At 49.3% G+C, this 17,083-nt stretch overlaps 1 protein-coding gene across 1 annotated transcript in view; it reads right to left on the reverse strand.

The window, feature by feature from the left end:
• The window catches only part of Sult2b1 (sulfotransferase family 2B member 1), a 27,154-nt gene extending 12,335 nt beyond the window's left edge, over positions 1-14,819 (reverse strand). The window contains exon 1 of the mRNA XM_076934359.1: positions 14,665-14,819. Coding sequence (XP_076790474.1) covers positions 14,665-14,726 — 62 coding nt within the window. The 5' untranslated portion in view covers positions 14,727-14,819. The remainder of the gene's footprint in view (positions 1-14,664) is intronic.
• Positions 14,820-17,083: the final 2,264 nt, after the last annotated feature.

Raw genomic sequence — 17,083 nt, forward strand, 5'->3', positions numbered from 1 at the left:
GTGGATCACGCTAGTCATGCCCAAGACTCAGGAGGCTGAGGCAGAAAGACAGAAAGCTAAAGGCCAGCTCCAAAAGCACAGGGAGACCGGGTCTCAAAAGTAAAAGACACCGGGCAGTGGTGGCGCACGCCTTTAGTCCCAGGACTCGTGAGGCAGAGGCAGGCAGATCTCTGAGTTTGAGGCCAGCCTGGTCTACAGAGTGAGTTCTGGGACAGCCAGGGCTATACAGAGAAACCCTGTCTTGACACCCCCCCCCAAAAAAAGAGGGGCTGGAGAGATGACTCAACAGTTAAGAGTACTTAGTTATTTTAAAGGACCCAAGTTCTGATTACAATATCTACATAAGACACAAATGCCTTTAATTACAGTTCCAGGGATCCGGTGCCCTCTTCTGGTCTTCATGAGAAGACCCATACAGACACACACACAGACATATGGACACTCATAGACATACAGACACATACACACACATACACAAACATACAGATACATACACACACATACAGACACTCATAGACATACAGACACACACACATACAGACACTCATAGACATACAGACACATACACACACAGACACAAACATACAAACACATACACACACATACAGACACACACACATACAGACACACACACACATACACACACATACAGACACACACACAGACATACAGACGCTCATAGACATACAGACACATACACAGACATACGGATACTCATAGACATACAGACACATACACAAACAGACACAGACACACAGACACACACACAGACATACACACACATACACAAACATACAGACACATACACACAGACACACACACACACATAGACATATAGACACACACATACAAACAGACACACATAAATACAATAAGATATATCTTTAAAAGAAAGAGATAAGAAGGTTTGCAGTGTAAAAGTCCCCAATGGCGGCTGATGGCATGGCTCAGTGGTAGAGCCCCTGCCTAGAATGATGATGCTGATGATGAGAGTTTGGTTCTGAGGTAAAACTCAGACACATGGAGGATAAAACATTCAGGAATATTCGCTGTGGGACAATCTCTGTGCCTTGGGTTATTTTGTTGTTGTTGTTGGGTTTTTTTTTTTTTTTTTGTATACACCTGGGTATAATACCTGCTACCTCACAGCATTTTGTAAAGTACTCAGGGCTCTGTCTAACATGGATAAAGCATTATATCAAAGTTGGTTACATTTCCACAGAGAAGAAAGGCAGGAGGTGGCTATACAGCCTTGTAAGGATAGAGCCTGGTTTACAGCTCAGGTCCCATAAACCTGAGCTATCTAAGAAATAAGCATTTTGTACCGCAGTGGGCCAGCATTATCAAGGCCCTGTCAGGCCAGCCTGTAGTGCAGTGTGCCTTGTAAGTTGTAAATTCTCTAGATACTACATTTGCTCAGTGATGTTATTGTTTCCGGAGCCCCCCCCCCCCATAGGTTGAACCCCAGGGTAGAATTTGTGACATAACCAGTTACCAGGCAGATTTGGCTGAACGGGCAGGAGCAGTGAGGTCAACAGTTACCAGGCAGATTAGCTGGTAAAGGCCTGTCCCTGGCAAAGCCTAACATCCCTCGCCTCCTTGAGCCTCAGTTTCCTCACCTGTCACAAGCAGACAGCAATAATTACTGCCTCAAGCCTTCAGTCTTATGAGGGTTATTAGAGCTTGTATATCTTAAGTACTGGGCTTTTAAGAGATACTCAGTGGTTACCCTAGGTATGATTTAGTCTTTGATCTCACCAACTCCTTGAGAGAGCTATTTTTTTCTCATTACAGGAGTGGGAAACTGAGCCACCTTCCAGGGACGAATCTTATGCCCTTAGGCATCCTGAAATCATTCCTGGACAAGTAAGGAAATGAATATGGACACCTGGCCCACTGTTCTACCAGTTTTATAAAAAACAATCTCTGAATGCAGCTCAGGTCCTGAGAGGCCAAGCGGCAGAGAATCAGGGCTTGCTGGCACTCAAAGTCGATGTGAGGTTCAGAGAGGCAGAGCCACCTGGCTAATATCACACAGCCCCTGAGGACAAAGTAGACGTGAACCCAACAGATTAGGAGGACACAGAGTTGACCCAGGCTGTTCAGAGATACCCTGGTCATACTGTATCCAGCCCCACCACAATGTCAGTCCCACGAGCTGATCCAATATAAGGACCAATATAATTATAGTTAATACACCTCAATGGGTATCATAACATATGCAGAGCTTGTAAAACACTATCGCTCGTGGGTGTTTAACCACGAGAAACAAAACATTCGGTCACCAGCTTGGTGCTGAAGCATGTGGACTTGGGCTTGATCCCCAGCAGTGCCATAAAGCCCGAGGGGAGAGTGGCAGCACATACCTGTCACCCAGTACTAGGAGGGTGGGTCCCTGGTATTTCAGTTCAGTGAGAGAGAACCTGTCTCAAAAGAAGGCAGATGTACCTGGCAAAATGGCTCAGCAGGTAAAGCCACCACCTGCCAGGCCTAAGGACCTGAGTCTAATCCCCAGAACCTCCTGTGAAGGGAGAGTATTGACTCTTGTAAGCTGTCTTCTGACCTATGAGCACATGCCACTGTGTGCATAGACACACACATGCATAAATATGTGAATGGAGGGTGACTCTTCTGACAGCCAAGGTTAATGTCTGACTTTCAGATCTGCCCATGCATCTGTGCTCCTGAACACACACACACACAGACACACACAGACACACACAGACACACACACACACACACACACACACACACACACACACACACACACACTCCCAATGAAGCAGCAGTGGACAACAGAGATGAAAATGTGCCTGTGTGGTGCTAAGGTGTTGAGAGAGGCAACCGTGAGCCTCAGACAGCAGCTCTGGAAATCATGGCGTGAGAGATGGTTCTGCACACAACTGGCTCCCGCTAGAGAACACTCATTTCCATGGGACTTCTAGCCAGTGACTGAACTCATAGGAACAGGAAGTGAGTGCAGCCACATTCTTAGGTAAGCAGAGCACAGTGGGACAGAGGTCAGAGGCTGTTGGGGGAAGATGGGTAAGTCTGAGGCCTTTGAAGGCCTTAGGAGTCTCCCAAGGACACACATGTGTCACATCTCCTGAGGTGTGATATGCTTCCTCTGACATTGGTTTTTACTGTTTTGCTGTTTCGTTTCATGAGACAAGGCCTCATTAAGGAGCCCAGGTTCAACTCAAATTCCTGGTAATCCTGCTGTCAGCTCCTTAGTGCAGGGATTACAGGTGTATACCTTCACAGCAGGTCTATGTGGTGCTGGGCATGGAACCCAGGGCCTCGTGCACACGAGGCAACGAAGCCAAATCCCGAGCCTGTGGGTCTATCTATTAAGAGACTCGTGCAGATAACCTAATATCCATTATTACAAAGGTGGTTGGTGGCTGGCCAGGGACTCTCTTGCCTATTCAGGATATTTGAGAAGGAATCTTACCACACCACTATCTCACTGCTGGAGGACATGGAGCAATGGCCAAAGAAATGTCAGGCTTCTTCGCCCGAGAGTGGCCAGTCTCACTGATATATATATCACTCACCCACTGATATTTCATGAGCCCTGGATGAGGGCCAGGGGCTCTGAGAGCATTGACAATCCCAATGGCACCTTCTGTCCTTGGGATTGATTCAGACAGCTCCAGACGATGTCATTATAAACATCAGAAAGGGATGTAGGTCTGAGACAGGAGGATTTTTGCAAGTTTAAGACTAGCCTGAACTACAAATCCAGACCATGTCTCATAATAACGGAAGTGGAAGAAGAGAAGAAGAAAGAAGATGAGAAAGAGGAAAAGACAGAAGCAAGAGGAGGGAGAGGAGGAGGAGGGAAAGGGGGAGGGAGAAGGGAGAGGAGGAAGAAGAAGAGGGTGGAAGAGAGAGAGATGGGGAAGATGAGGAAGGGGAGGAGGAAAGAAAGGAGGAGGCAGTGGATGAGGGAGAAGAGAGGAAGAGGGAGAGGAGGAGGGAGAGGAGACATAGGATTAATCTCAGACAGGGAGTTCTGACATTTCCATTTTGGTCACAGGAGGTCAGAGGTTACCCCTCTGAGGAGGTGATGTACAGAAACCCCTCCGAGGGTGAGGAAGCAGTGTGGGGTCTCAGAAGGACCTATGTGTGCAATCTGATGTCTGGGAAGACTGTAGTCCTAGCTCAGGCAGCCCCCATGGTCACAGTGCCAGGCTGTCCTGCTGATTCACGTTGGGGTTAGCTCAGCAGAGTCCCCCGGCCTGAGCCAGCTTCAGTTACATCATGGCCAGTGTTTACAGCAAAGTCCAGCCGCCCAGCCTTTGCCTGCCAGATGTCCTTCCTCACATCCCTGCTCACCTCCACGCTGCCTTCTGCACCGAGTGCATCTGTGCCAGCGTCCCCAACTCCACTCAGCAGAATGACTCACACTTAGCCAGAGCCAGAGAAAATCTACTGAACCAACACTGACTGGCTCATCCTGGCTGGGAGATTCAGTCCCAGAATTTCTGGGATGCATGGCCGGCTCAGACAGCACTGCAGTGCTCCACCTTGTTTACTCTTTGGCCACCACTTAACACTTCTCCTCGATTTTCTTTGTGTGTTTCCTTCTTTCAGTGAATCTTCCCAGTAGTAAAGGAGCTGCCAATATGTGCTACCTTCAAGACGGAGAGTAGGGAGAGTCATGTGGCAGACAGTATTCATTGTGTTTGTTACATGAACAAATAACCATGGCCCCACCCCTGTAATGTAGGGATACACAGATGACCTTGAGAAACAAGGGAGAAGAGAGGAAGAGGGAGAGGAGGAGGGAGAGGAGACATAGGATTAATCTCAGACAGGGAGTTCTGACATTTCCATTTTGGTCACAGGAGGTCAGAGGTCAGAAGGACCTATGTGTGCAATAGATCATGACACAAGATCTTGACTGTAGCACTGAAGAGCCAGAGCCAAGAGGAGGAAGTGAACGCTCAGCAAAACACTCACAGCCAGCCCATCACAAAAAAACGTGTTTCAATCTTGTTTGTTTGTTTGTTTGTTTGTTTTCAAGACATGATTTTTCTGTGTAGCTTTGGCTGGCCTGGAGCTAGCTCTGTAGACCAGGCTGGTCTTGAACTGAGAGATCCGACTCCCAAGTGCTGGGATTAAAGGCGTGTGCCAGCATTCCTGGTGTGTTTCCATCTTAGCAGTATCCTCAGATGGCACCCTTTACATCTCTGGAATTCACTTCACAAACATCTGCTGCAAAGAAGCTGGGAAACAAACTGAACTCAGTCATCCACAGCCCGGAATGTGGTGGTGGTGGGGGGTGTCAAAGGTCTTGGTGCACATGCCTCAGGTTAAAATGTGTGAAGCAGGGTCTGGTGGGACAAGCTTGTCACCACAGCATCCTCTTGAGAGGCAGAGGCAGGAAGATCTCGATTTCAAGGCCAGCCTAGGAAACTTAGTGAGACCCAGTTGCAAAACAAAACAAAAAAAAAAAGAAGGAGCCCCGCATGGCATACCCAGCATGGTGGTTCACACCTTTAATCCCAGCACCTGGCAGGCAGAGACAAGTAGATTCCTGAGAGTTCTAGGCCAGCCTGGTCTACATAGAGAGACCCTGCCTCAAAAGACAAAACAAAAAATAAAAGAAGGGGTGAGGCATGGCTGATGGTAGAGCACTGGCCAGGCATGCCAAGGTCCTGGGTTCAATCCCCAGTGTTACCCAAAACAGACAAATCTATTTAGGTTATAAAACATGTCTGGCTGTAGATCACACATGTGCCTGCAACCATGTATTCATGAGTAAGCAACTGCCAAGGTCACCGCCATGTGAGCTACGTGTGTTGTGTGTGTACATGGTGTGTATGTGTGTATGTGTGTGTATGCATGTGTGTTGTATGTGTACATGGGCATGTGTTGTGTGCATATATACATGTGTGTGCATGTATGCACATGTGCATGTGTGAATGAGTGTGTAGAGTACATGTGTTGTGTGTTCATGCATGTGTGTGTCTTGTGTATATGCATGCTTATGTGTATGTGCATCTGTACATGTGTGTGTTGTGTATGTACATGCATGTCTGTTGTGTGTGTGTGCATGTGTGTGTTCATGCATGTGCATGTGTTGTGTGTGTTCATGCATGTGCATATGTGCATGTGTGCATGTATGTGTTATATGTTCACATGCACAAGTGTGAGTATGCATGTGTGTTGTATGTGTATGTTGTGTATGTTTTATGTGTGTGAGTGCCTGCCTGTGTGTATATGATGTGTGTGTGTATGCTGTGCATGCGTGTGTGTGTGTGTGTGTGTGCGCGCGCATGTAATGAGCATGTATGATGTGTGTTCACCTCACTGGCTTCATGCTGGCTTGATGCTGGCCCTGGGACTCCTGCTCCTGGTCTCACTCCTGCCAGCTTCACTGACAGCAAAGCTCACAGCTCACTCTCTCACTCACCAGCTTGTTTACAGCTTGGTGACGATGTCATAGAGACTCTCGTCCATCTACACTCATCTCACACCCCACCCCAAGCCACTGCCAGGCAATGGTACATGCTATGCCAAAGCTCTACCGCTGAGTCACACCCCAGCCCCCTCACTGGAGAATTCTAGGCAGGGCTCTACCATCAAGTCCTGCAAAGAATCTCTCACTCATGTCTTTTTTTTTTTTTTTTTTTTTTTTTTTTTTTTTTTTTTTTTTTTTTTTTTTATTAAAAGTTTTCTTCTGGGGCTAGAGAGATGGCTGGCTTAAGGGTTAAGAGCAGTGGCTGCTCTTCCCAGGACCCACATGGTGGCTCACAAACATCTATAACTTCAGTTCCATAGGGTCTGATGCCCTCCATAGGTATCAGGCACATATGGTACATAGACATACATTCATGCAAAACACCCATACATATGAAATGAAAATACATACATACATACATACATACATACACACACAAAAAGCATTTTCATTTTGAAGAATGGTACACATCAAAGTAAATGTTAACAAGCAGAAGCCCTTACACCAGCCACTGTCAGGAGACAGAACTATCCAGGCATGTAGCTTCCCTACCCACCAGTCCTGACAGCTCCTGCTGCTCTCACAGACTCCATTCTGGGGTGAACCAGCCTGGCCCTAAACTTTCTAGAGTGCCACCCTAGGAGCTCTCCCTAGGATCTAGCTGGTTTTGCTCAGGGTAAGGTGGTTAACACTTCCTAAGTTTGTAAAAGAAGTTGCCTTTACCTGTAGCAGGGCTTTGTATAGATTCCAGAATGTGAGGGTGCTCTAGTTAATGACACAAAATGGAATAGCCACAGGCCTGGTCACACAGGCCTGTAACCCCAGTTCTCAGGAGACTGAGGCAGGAGGATTGCTTTGAATTGAAGGACAGCCAGGGCTATGGAACCTGCCTCAAAATAAAACATAGCAAAACAAATTTTTAAATGGTGTTTTAAATTCCAACAGCCGATTGACCACACAGAACACCTCCTTTAGATTTTGAGGTACAATCCTCATATTGCTGATCCGTTTGAGAAATGAGGACAGAGGCTGGGAGATGTGGAGTGACAACTGACGGAGACAACCTTTGGTTCAAGGTTCTCCGAGCTCTGTTCTTTCAGGCCTTCGGTCTCCTTGAAGGGCCTGCAAGGCCTCCTACCTGCCTGCTTTGCTGGGCTCAGTCTGTTCCCTAATGTTCCACGCTCTACCACACCAGGTCTCCTAGTGGCCTCTTGCCTGGGGCTCTTTCCACTTCTTTCTGATATGCTCCCCCATGTATCAAGCCCCCACTGTGTGCCTTTGTTGCATTGAACACCACACAGGACCCAGTATACCATCTGAAGCCACAGCTACCAACCACATGTAGCTCCTGAGTATTGGAAATGTGACCACAGGGGCAGGAGACAGAGGCTCTGACTCTTCCCATCGGTTACTGACTTAGCGTCATATTTGACAGTGGGAAGCTCTAGTAGCAGCCTGGGAACAGCCAGGGCCTGCTAGCCGACTTGTCAGCCGTGACCTCAAAGAGATCAAAATGTAAATGGCATCTCTCCCCATGCAGAGCAGATGCCAGGGCGGTTGGTCACTAGACAGAGAAAACACTCAGCACAGATCTCAGGCTTAGTGTGGGAAGAAGTAACCTCTTAATTTATATTTTAGTTTTTTTTTTTTTTTTTTTTTAGACAGGGTCTATGTATCCCAGGCTAGCCTCCCTTAGAGCAATCCTTCTGCCTCCACTTCCTACATGCTGAGATGACAGCCGTGAGCTTTCAGGACTTATTTTAGTCATGGCATCAAGGAGACATTGACCTGGGGGCTCATGCTGTGTCAAGAAAGCAAGGTGTTGATAGAGGCACTGACCAGGATTTCCTGGTGAGTGTACATGGCTCGGTGGCAATAGCCCTGCCTCGAATCCCTCAGTGGGGGCTGGTGTGGCTCAATGGTTGTTATGTACATGAAACCCCGGGTTTCATCCCACCTAACACAGCAAAGAGGAGGAAGAGGGTCAGAGCTGAGGAGATGGCTCAGTGGCTAAAATGCTTGCTGTCTAAGCATGAGTATCTTTTTGTTTTTTGGTTTGGTTTGGTTTGGTTTGGTTTGGTTTGGTTTGGTTTGGTTTGGTTTGGTTTGGTTTTTTGCAACAGGGTTTCTCTGTGTAGCCCTGGCTGTCCTGGCACTCACTCTGTAGACCAGGCTGGCCTCGAACTCAGAAATCCGCCTGCCTCTGCCTCCCAAGTGCTGGGATTAAAGTCATAAGCGTGAGTATCTAACCTCGGATCCTCAGCACCCATGTAGGAGTCCAGACTGTGGTGTGTGTCTGTATCTCAGAGCTGTGGTGTGTGTCGTATCTCAGAGTGGTGGTGTGTGTCTGTATCTCAGAGCTGTGGTAGGGCAGAGAAAAGCAGATCTCTGGGACTCTCTGACCAATCAATTTAGTCAACATGGAGAGCTCTGGTTTCTGTAAGAGAGACTCTGTCTCAAAAACTAAAGTAGTGGAGTTAGAGAGATGGCTCAACAATAAAAAGCACTTGGTGCTCTTACAAAAGGATTCAATTTGGATTCCAGAACCCATGTCGGGCAGATGCTACGTCTTATAACTCAGCTATGAGGGATCTGGTACCCTCTTCTGCCATCCTATGTCACCTGCACAAACATGGTGCTTGTGCACATGCACACACACACAGACACACAGACACACACACGTGCACACACACACACACACACACACACACACATACACATGTGCACTTAAATAAAAATGTGGAAAGTACTATTACTAAGATGCCAATTTCCAGTCTTCACACTCAAAGGTGAGCATGCCAGCACACATGTGCACATCACATCTGGAAATACACACAAAAGAAAAAAGAAAGAAAGAAGCAGGAGAGAGAAAGGGGGAGGAAGGTCGGGTGGGCGCTGCACAGATGGAGTGAGCCTGTGAGCAGGCCTGGTTGAGGTGTACTCTGAGGCAGCTCCCAGCTTCTCTCTCTCTCTCTCTCTCTCTCTCTCTCTCTCTCTCTCTCTCTCTCTCTCTCTCTCTCTCTCTCTCCTCTTGTTTCTCATTTCCGGGCTCAAGAGGGATTTCTGGCATTTGGAAAAGGAAGTAGGAAAATCTAGCTAAGAATGGCAACTCACTGCTGTCATTTCCCAACACTGGGGAGGTTGAAGCAGGAGGAGTGAGTGCTGTAAGTTCAAGGCCAGACTGGGCTACAGAGTTAGATCCTGTTGGAAAAACCCAAAACTGGGAATGGAGAGATGGCTCAGTGCTTGAAAGTATATACTGCTCACCCAGAGGATTCAAGTTTAGCTCAGGGCATCCACACTGGGCAGATCACAACTTCCTATAGCTACAGACTGGGGAACCTGAGTCTTCTGACCTCTGTGGGCATCCACATTACTGTATGCAACACACACACACACACACACACACACACACACAGAAACACACACACACACACACACACAGAGAGAGAGAGAGAGAGAGAGAGAGAGAGAGAGAGAGAGAGAGAGAGAGAAACACATAAAGTCAGTAAATAAATCAGTCTTGGAAAAAAAAACCTAACAAATGGTTCTTCACTCCCCCTATCCCTTGTCAGAACAGATCACTCCATATGGGGCAGCAATCTTCCCGGATGTCACCCACTTAACAGCAGTTGCAGTTCTTCTGGGCTGTCTATCCCTGGGACCTAATCAGAGCTCAGAGCACCTGGTCTTTAGTTCCCAGGCCCTGGTCCTTTCTTGGGGCTTCTGGTTCAGATCTTGCTGCTACCAGGATACCCCTTGTTGTCTCAGCATTTGGCCACTGACATCTGTTGGAGTCCACATTTCCTCCCAGCGTGAGCCATCACACTGGGCTGCCCCACTCCCCAGCCTCTGTCCAATCAGTGGCCCTGAGGGATCATGGAGCATGGTGGAGGGGACTGCCTTGGGTCTCTGGGCTATGAGCATCTCCTGCTTCGTACCCTTCGTACCAAGGGGCCTCTTCTTGCCCATGGACCCCTAGGTAGGTACCAGTGACATGTGTGCTTACTGCTTAAAATCTTTCTAATAGCTCCTGGAGCAAAGAACCCAGCTCCATCTCAAAAGGTCTGTGAGATCTCCCCAATGTTGAGATTAAAAAACTGCCCGGAAAGGAGAAGGCCTGACATTCCAACTATTCTAGATGTAGGGGTAAGAGGATCCCATGTTCAAGGCCAGCCTGAATAACTTAACAAGACTATGCCCCAAACTAAGAAGGAAAAAGACAGTGGAGTGGCTATGGGGATAAGGCCCTTGCTGCACAATCTGATGACCTGAGTTCCATCCCTGGGACCAGCATGACAGAAGGAGAGAACCAACCCCAGAAAGTCATCCTCTGACCTTCACATGGGTGTGACATTCACAAGCCCATACAATAGCACAAATAAACAGACATGGTACAAATTTTGTAAAGAGAAGGCTGGGGGGTGTGGCTCAGTGGTAGACCTCCTGCCTAGAGTCCCCCAATGAGAGGCTGGGGGTGTGGCTCAGTGGTGGAGTTCCTGCCTAGAGTCCCCAATGAGAGGCTGGGGGTGTGGCTCAGCGGTGGAGTTCCTGCCTAGAGTCCCCCAATGAGAGGCTAGGGGTGTGGCTCAGTGGTAGACCTCCTGCCTAGAGTCCCCCAATGAGAGGCTGGGGGTGTGGTTCAGCGGTGGAGCTCCTGCCTAGAGTCCCCCAATGAGAGGCTGGGGTGTGGCTCAGTGGTGGAGCTCCTGCCTAGAGTCCCCCAATGAGAGGCTAGGGGTGTGGCTCAGCAGACGAGCTCCTGCCTAGAGTCCCCCAATAAGAGGCTGGGGGTGTGGCTCAGAGGCAGGGTACTTGTGTAGCATGTGTGAGGCCCAATGTTCAGTATCCAGCACCAGAAGAAAAAAAAAAAAGCAGCCAACTGAGATTACTGGGCAGGAAGCGTTCTCTACACTCAGGCACACAAGCCAGTGGCTTCTCCGGTTCTCCTCTCAGACCTCCATAAGATTTATGGAACTCCCCAGTGGAGTGCTCATTGAGCCTCCCGGCCAGAGAGCCCTACATTCCTTCCAGGTCCTGTTCCATCCCACCTTCTTCATACCCAAATCTAGGGTAGGAGATTGCTTTCTGTGCCTGAGATCTTGACTTCACCCTACATCTGGATGACCTTAGGCAATCTTCCTTATTCCTCTCCCCCCCCACCCCCACCCCCTTTGGTTTCTGGTTCTTCGAAACTGGCTTTCTCTGTGTATCGCTGACTGACCTGGAACTCCCTATATAGATTAGGCTGGCCTTGAACTCACAGAGATCTGCCTGCCTCTGCCTCCTGGGTGCTGGGATTAAAGACACCCTCCACCACCACCACCACCACTACCACCCAGCCCAGCCACCTTGTTTTAGTTTTGCTTTTTTTTTTTTTTTTTGAGTATGAAACATTTTAATAATAATACTAATAATAAAGTTTTCTTATAAAATCTCAGCTCACAGGGTGTAGTGGCACATGCCACAGATATCTGCAGGACATTTCTACGTCCACTTTAGCCTGTACAGCTCCAGGATAAAAGACACAAGAGACCTGATAATTTTTATTAACAAGCTGCTGGCACTATTTTGGGCAAGTTCTGAGGTATTCTAGCCTGGTTGGCTTTTAACACCAGATAAATGTCCCATTACTTGCCGTTTGGGCCTTACTCTGGCTTGCTCTGTTCCATGTGTGTCCTCCAGGTGAGTCTTCCATGGTCTCCACGTGCTCTCTCCATACCTGTCTTCTCTTCCCTCCACCTGCCACATGCCTCTTCTTCTTCTCCTGGACCCTCGCTTGCCTTAATGAACCCAGTCACCTGGCTCTTCTCCCTCAGACCTTGTTTTAGTTTTTTTTAAAGACAAGGTCCTCATATAATCTAGTCTGGCCTTGAACTCACTATGTAGCCAAGGATGACCATGCTTTCATCCCACCTGCATCTCCAGAGTGCAGGGATGCCTGGCCGCTGTGGTTCAGGGCCTCATGCACTCAGCACTGAGCCGTGCCCAAGGCTTATCCTGTCCTTCCGAGTCCTCCAGATCCACGTGAGGCTGTGAGAGATGCCTTCACATAAAGCATGCCGCATAACCAACCCCATTATTTAGAACATTCCAAGGGCTGAATCTTGCTGACAGCCCTTTAGCCCAAATTAAATCCTGGGCAGTTTGCATCACCTGGCCCATAATCTAGAACAGATATTGGCTCACATGTTCTTGTTTAGGAGGCTTAAAAATGGAACCCTTTGTGCTCTGGGGTGTGGTAAGATGAGGTGCCGTCCTTTGCCCTATAGGTTCTGCTGATGCCCTCTGCCCACCACGCCTCACTCCTCCTGCAGACCTGACTCACCCCAAGATCAAAGGTTTCCTAATCTCACCCTTCTTTCATTCTGGGCCGTTGTTCTGATGAGTTTCCTATGCCTGTCCCTGTCCTTGACAGACTATCATGGAGCCCAGGACAGGCTAGATCTGAAGACAGACCATAGCATTCTGGGCTCTGTGGGCCATCACCCCCAATCCCATCCAGAACCCCTAAACAGCTGAGGTTTGAAATGCACATTTTTAACCATTTGGCCAATACAAGAGAGGGTAGAGGTTGTCAGGGAAGAAGAAGGGCAAAGCATACAGGCCCAGAGGTAGACAGTGGGCACCAGTTCAGGAAGAAGCATGAGGAAGTCCCGCTGTGGGTCAAGGAGAGACACAAGGGGCTCAGATTCCTCAACTGCACCGACATAAATGAGGGGGGGCCCAGTCTTGCTTCTACCTCAGATTTCTATTACTTATTTCACCTCAGGAAGCTCCTTCTGAACAAAACAAACAAACAAACAAACAAACAAACAAACAAAACCTTCTAAATCTTAAAACAGCTTTGGAGGCCATTGCCCTGGGTGCTGTAGAGCCACAGACAGGAGACAGTGGTGCTTGGGGTTTAGAAATAAACCTTTCTGAAGTCTCTACAGAATCAAAACCTGGATGTGCAAAGGTACCATGGCAGGGAAGAGTGGGGTGTGGCCCGGAAACCTGAAGTCATGGGGTGAAGAGGAGAGTGTTGGGGCGGGGGTGGGGCCTGGAGGGGCATGGCTGTCAGGATGGGTGAGGCAGCTCTGGGACCTCTGGGGTCAGGGAGGCTAGGGAGTGGCTCTTAAGGGGGATGATGGGCCATGAGGAGGTCTGGCGTAGGGAAGGCCGGCATGGGAACTGAACTGATAGGCTGTGGAGACACGAGGGAAAGTGGCGAGCAGGGCTGTGGGGGCCACAGGAGAAAGAACTTAAGCCTACATCCAGGGTGGCAGTACTGAGGTGCAGAGAGAGCAAATGACTGTCACATGCAGAGGCATTCCGGGGACTTGGTGGCACAACTGGGCAGAAGCTCAGAAAAGAGGTCAGGTCGGGTGAGGGTTGCAGAGAGGCCAGAGATCCTGGGAAGTTTGACTAGATCACACAGCAATTGGTCCCTGGAGTTGGAGTTCCTTTTGTCTCTCTAGACCAAGAGGCTGAGGCAGGGGAAGGGAGGACTTGGAACAGTACCGTATTGGAATGAAGTAACTGGGATGGGGACAGGGCTTAGCTGTCCCCCTACTTCCAACTCAGGGTACCAGAGGGTCATGGGAGGGCAGGGTGAGAGTGTAAGATGCCAGGGGGATGATGAGGTCAGCAGGTAACTGTGAGATAGGAAAGAGGTACATACCCTTTCTGAGTTTCTGCTTGTTCAGCTGAGGAGTGAAGCCAAGGGAAGGGCATGGAAAGGGCACAAAGATGCCAGGAGATAGGGATCTGTGATCAGGACACTTTCCTGCCTTGCCTCAGTTTCTCCACCTGATAAGTGGGTACTCTGAGTGTCTGACTCATCTCCAGAGACAGAGGAACCATGCACATTGGCTACATGAGGAGAGAGGTTGACCCTAATCTCTCCCAGCTCTCTGGGCAGCCAAGAGCCAGGTTCCCGTCTTTGAGCATCTAATACTCCCTCATGTCTCCCAGGTGGAGTTGACACACAAGAGATTCAGTTGATTCAGCAACCTAAGTCTTTTGCAGCTTCTCTGGACCAAGCTCCCGGTTCCCCTTACCCAACTTAGGTGAGCAAAGGCCCTGCCCCCCCCACCCCACCCCAAGACAGTGAGAGAGGCATCCCAATCACTGAATCCAATGAGGATCCCTCCATGGCCAGGGTCTGTCCCCACTCTCCCCAGGCCCTGGCAAGCAGGCCACCTCACCTCATTTCGAAGACACTGTTCTCAAACGAGCCCCACAGGGCCGGGGGCTGTGGCCCGTCCATGGCGGGCAGGGCAGGAGCTAGCCGGGCGTCGGGGCCAGGTGCGCAGCGTCTGCCGCGCCCGCCAGTGCCAGGTGCCTACCAGGCCGGCCCAGGGGAGGGGCACAGCCGGTTCTCCCAGCTGCTGCCCACGCCTCCTGCCGGCGGCAGGGAGGGAGAGGTTGGTGCTCTCCCAGGGCGAGGGTGGAGGCTCCACACGACCAGAGTCCAGGGCCAGCAATGGGGACTTCCGGCTGTACCCCGAGTGGCCACCGCAGCCCAGCCTGGTTGTCCGCCTCAGGGCAGCGGCTCACAGTCCTCCTCCTCATTTTGCAAGTTTTGCCGACAACTCCACTGGTGCCGCTGTGCTGAGCACTGGCCGTGCTGGGGAAGAGCAAGGGTCCACCTCGTTCGTGGGTTGATTTTGTGTGTGTGTGTGTGTGTGTGTGTGTGTGTGTGTGTGTGAGAGAGAGAGAGAGAGAGAGAGAGAGAGAGAGAGAGAGAGAGAGAGAGAGAGAGAGAGAGACAGACAGACCAGGGCAAGACAAAAGAATTAGGGTCACAGATAAGGAAAGTGACAGAGAGACAGAGAGCGGCAGAGAGAGAAAAGAGGGAGAGAGATAGTGAGAGACACAGAGACACACAGGGATTGTCAAAGGCAGGGAGAGAACAGCAAGAAAGACAGAGGAATGCACATGGTCAGAGACAGATGCTCACAGAGATGGGATACAGAGATACATAGACAGTGAGATAGAGACAGAAAGATAGAAGCACATAGAGACACGAAGAAACAGGGAGAGACACAGAGGGACAGAGACAATGGGACACCCAGAGGCAGAGACACATTTTTTCCTAAATGCTTTGTTTATTACCTACTGCACAGGGACAGAACTGCCCCACGGGTGTCAGCTTCCCAAGGAAGTGACTAGAGCACTGGAGGCCTGCTGATGGACAGTCACCCCCTGCAGTGGCAGGATATGGGTGCGGGATCTAATTGAGTCTCTGAGCAAGTGAAAGACAGCAGCAGATTCGGAGCTTACAAGAGGGCTCCATCAGACTCCTGAGGGACACAGAGGAACACCTCAGGCAGTGACAGATGCAGAGGGACGCTGATGGAGGCCACTACGCAGACACAGTGGCAGTTGAGGGCATCTGAACCCAGGAAAGACAGTAGCAGAGGAAGGGGCCCCACACCACCTGGTTGGAGGAGCACCCCCCAATGAGCAGTTTGCTTTGGTGCGGATGCAATTTCTTCTCTGGAAGAGTGCAAGCCCCAAAGTCTTCTGTTGCTGGTATTAGGATGGAAACTTAATCCAGCCACAATGTGTAGAGAGGCGGGGCCTTTGGGAAGTGATTAGGTCACCAAGGTGGAGGCTCCCCCCTCCCACCCAGGTGGCTTTGGGAGAGGAAGACACATCAACAGGACAAAGAACTCTGCACACACACCGGAAGTGAGAGACACAGGCATGAAACCTCATGCAGGAGTCTGTTTAGACCTGATCCTTCCAGATCTGGGAGCTCAAACCAACCTTTTTTTTTTTTTTTTTTTTTTTTTTTTTTAAACTGCCTGCCTCCAGTGTTTTCTTATATTGATGGAAGCTGACTAATATTCATCCATCTAACCATTCATTCATCCATTCACAAACCCACCCACTCTCTCACACACACACCCATTCATCTATTCCTCCCACTCATCTCCACCCTCCTACCCATTCACACGTTCATCTACGCACACACATCTGTCCATCCATCAATATCTGCATATTACATCCACACAAGCACCCACCCACTCATTCACTCACTCAACTACAGGGCCATCCATTCATCCATGACCCACCCATCCATCTCTTCCAACTCATTCATTCATTCATTCATTCACACATTTACCCACCTACCCTGTACCCCTCCATCTCTCCACCTAACTACCCAGCTCCCCACCCATCCAATTATAAACTTATTAACACTTCAATCCATCTACCCATCCAGTCATCCACTAATCCACTCACCCATCCACAAAGTTACCTACTCATCTACCATTCGTTCATACCATCCACAGATACATCCATCTACTCACGTACATATTTTATTAGTTCATCTGTGATTCCATCAGTGAAACCAACCCACCCACCTACACACCCCTTTACTCACACACTGATTCCCACCCATCTATGCACTCACTGTCCATCTATCCATTATTGTTTTCATATATCCACCCACCTACCCATCCATCCATCCATCCATCCATCCACCCATCCATCTATCCATCTACTCATCTACCCATTCACCCATCTACCCATTCATCCATCCATCCACCCATCCACCTACCTACCCATCCATCCACCCACTCACCCACCCACCCATTCACCCACTCACCCACCCAC

This window comes from Arvicanthis niloticus, chromosome 1 (genome assembly GCF_011762505.2).
Source record: "Arvicanthis niloticus isolate mArvNil1 chromosome 1, mArvNil1.pat.X, whole genome shotgun sequence".
NCBI classification, from domain to species: domain Eukaryota; kingdom Metazoa; phylum Chordata; class Mammalia; order Rodentia; family Muridae; genus Arvicanthis; species Arvicanthis niloticus.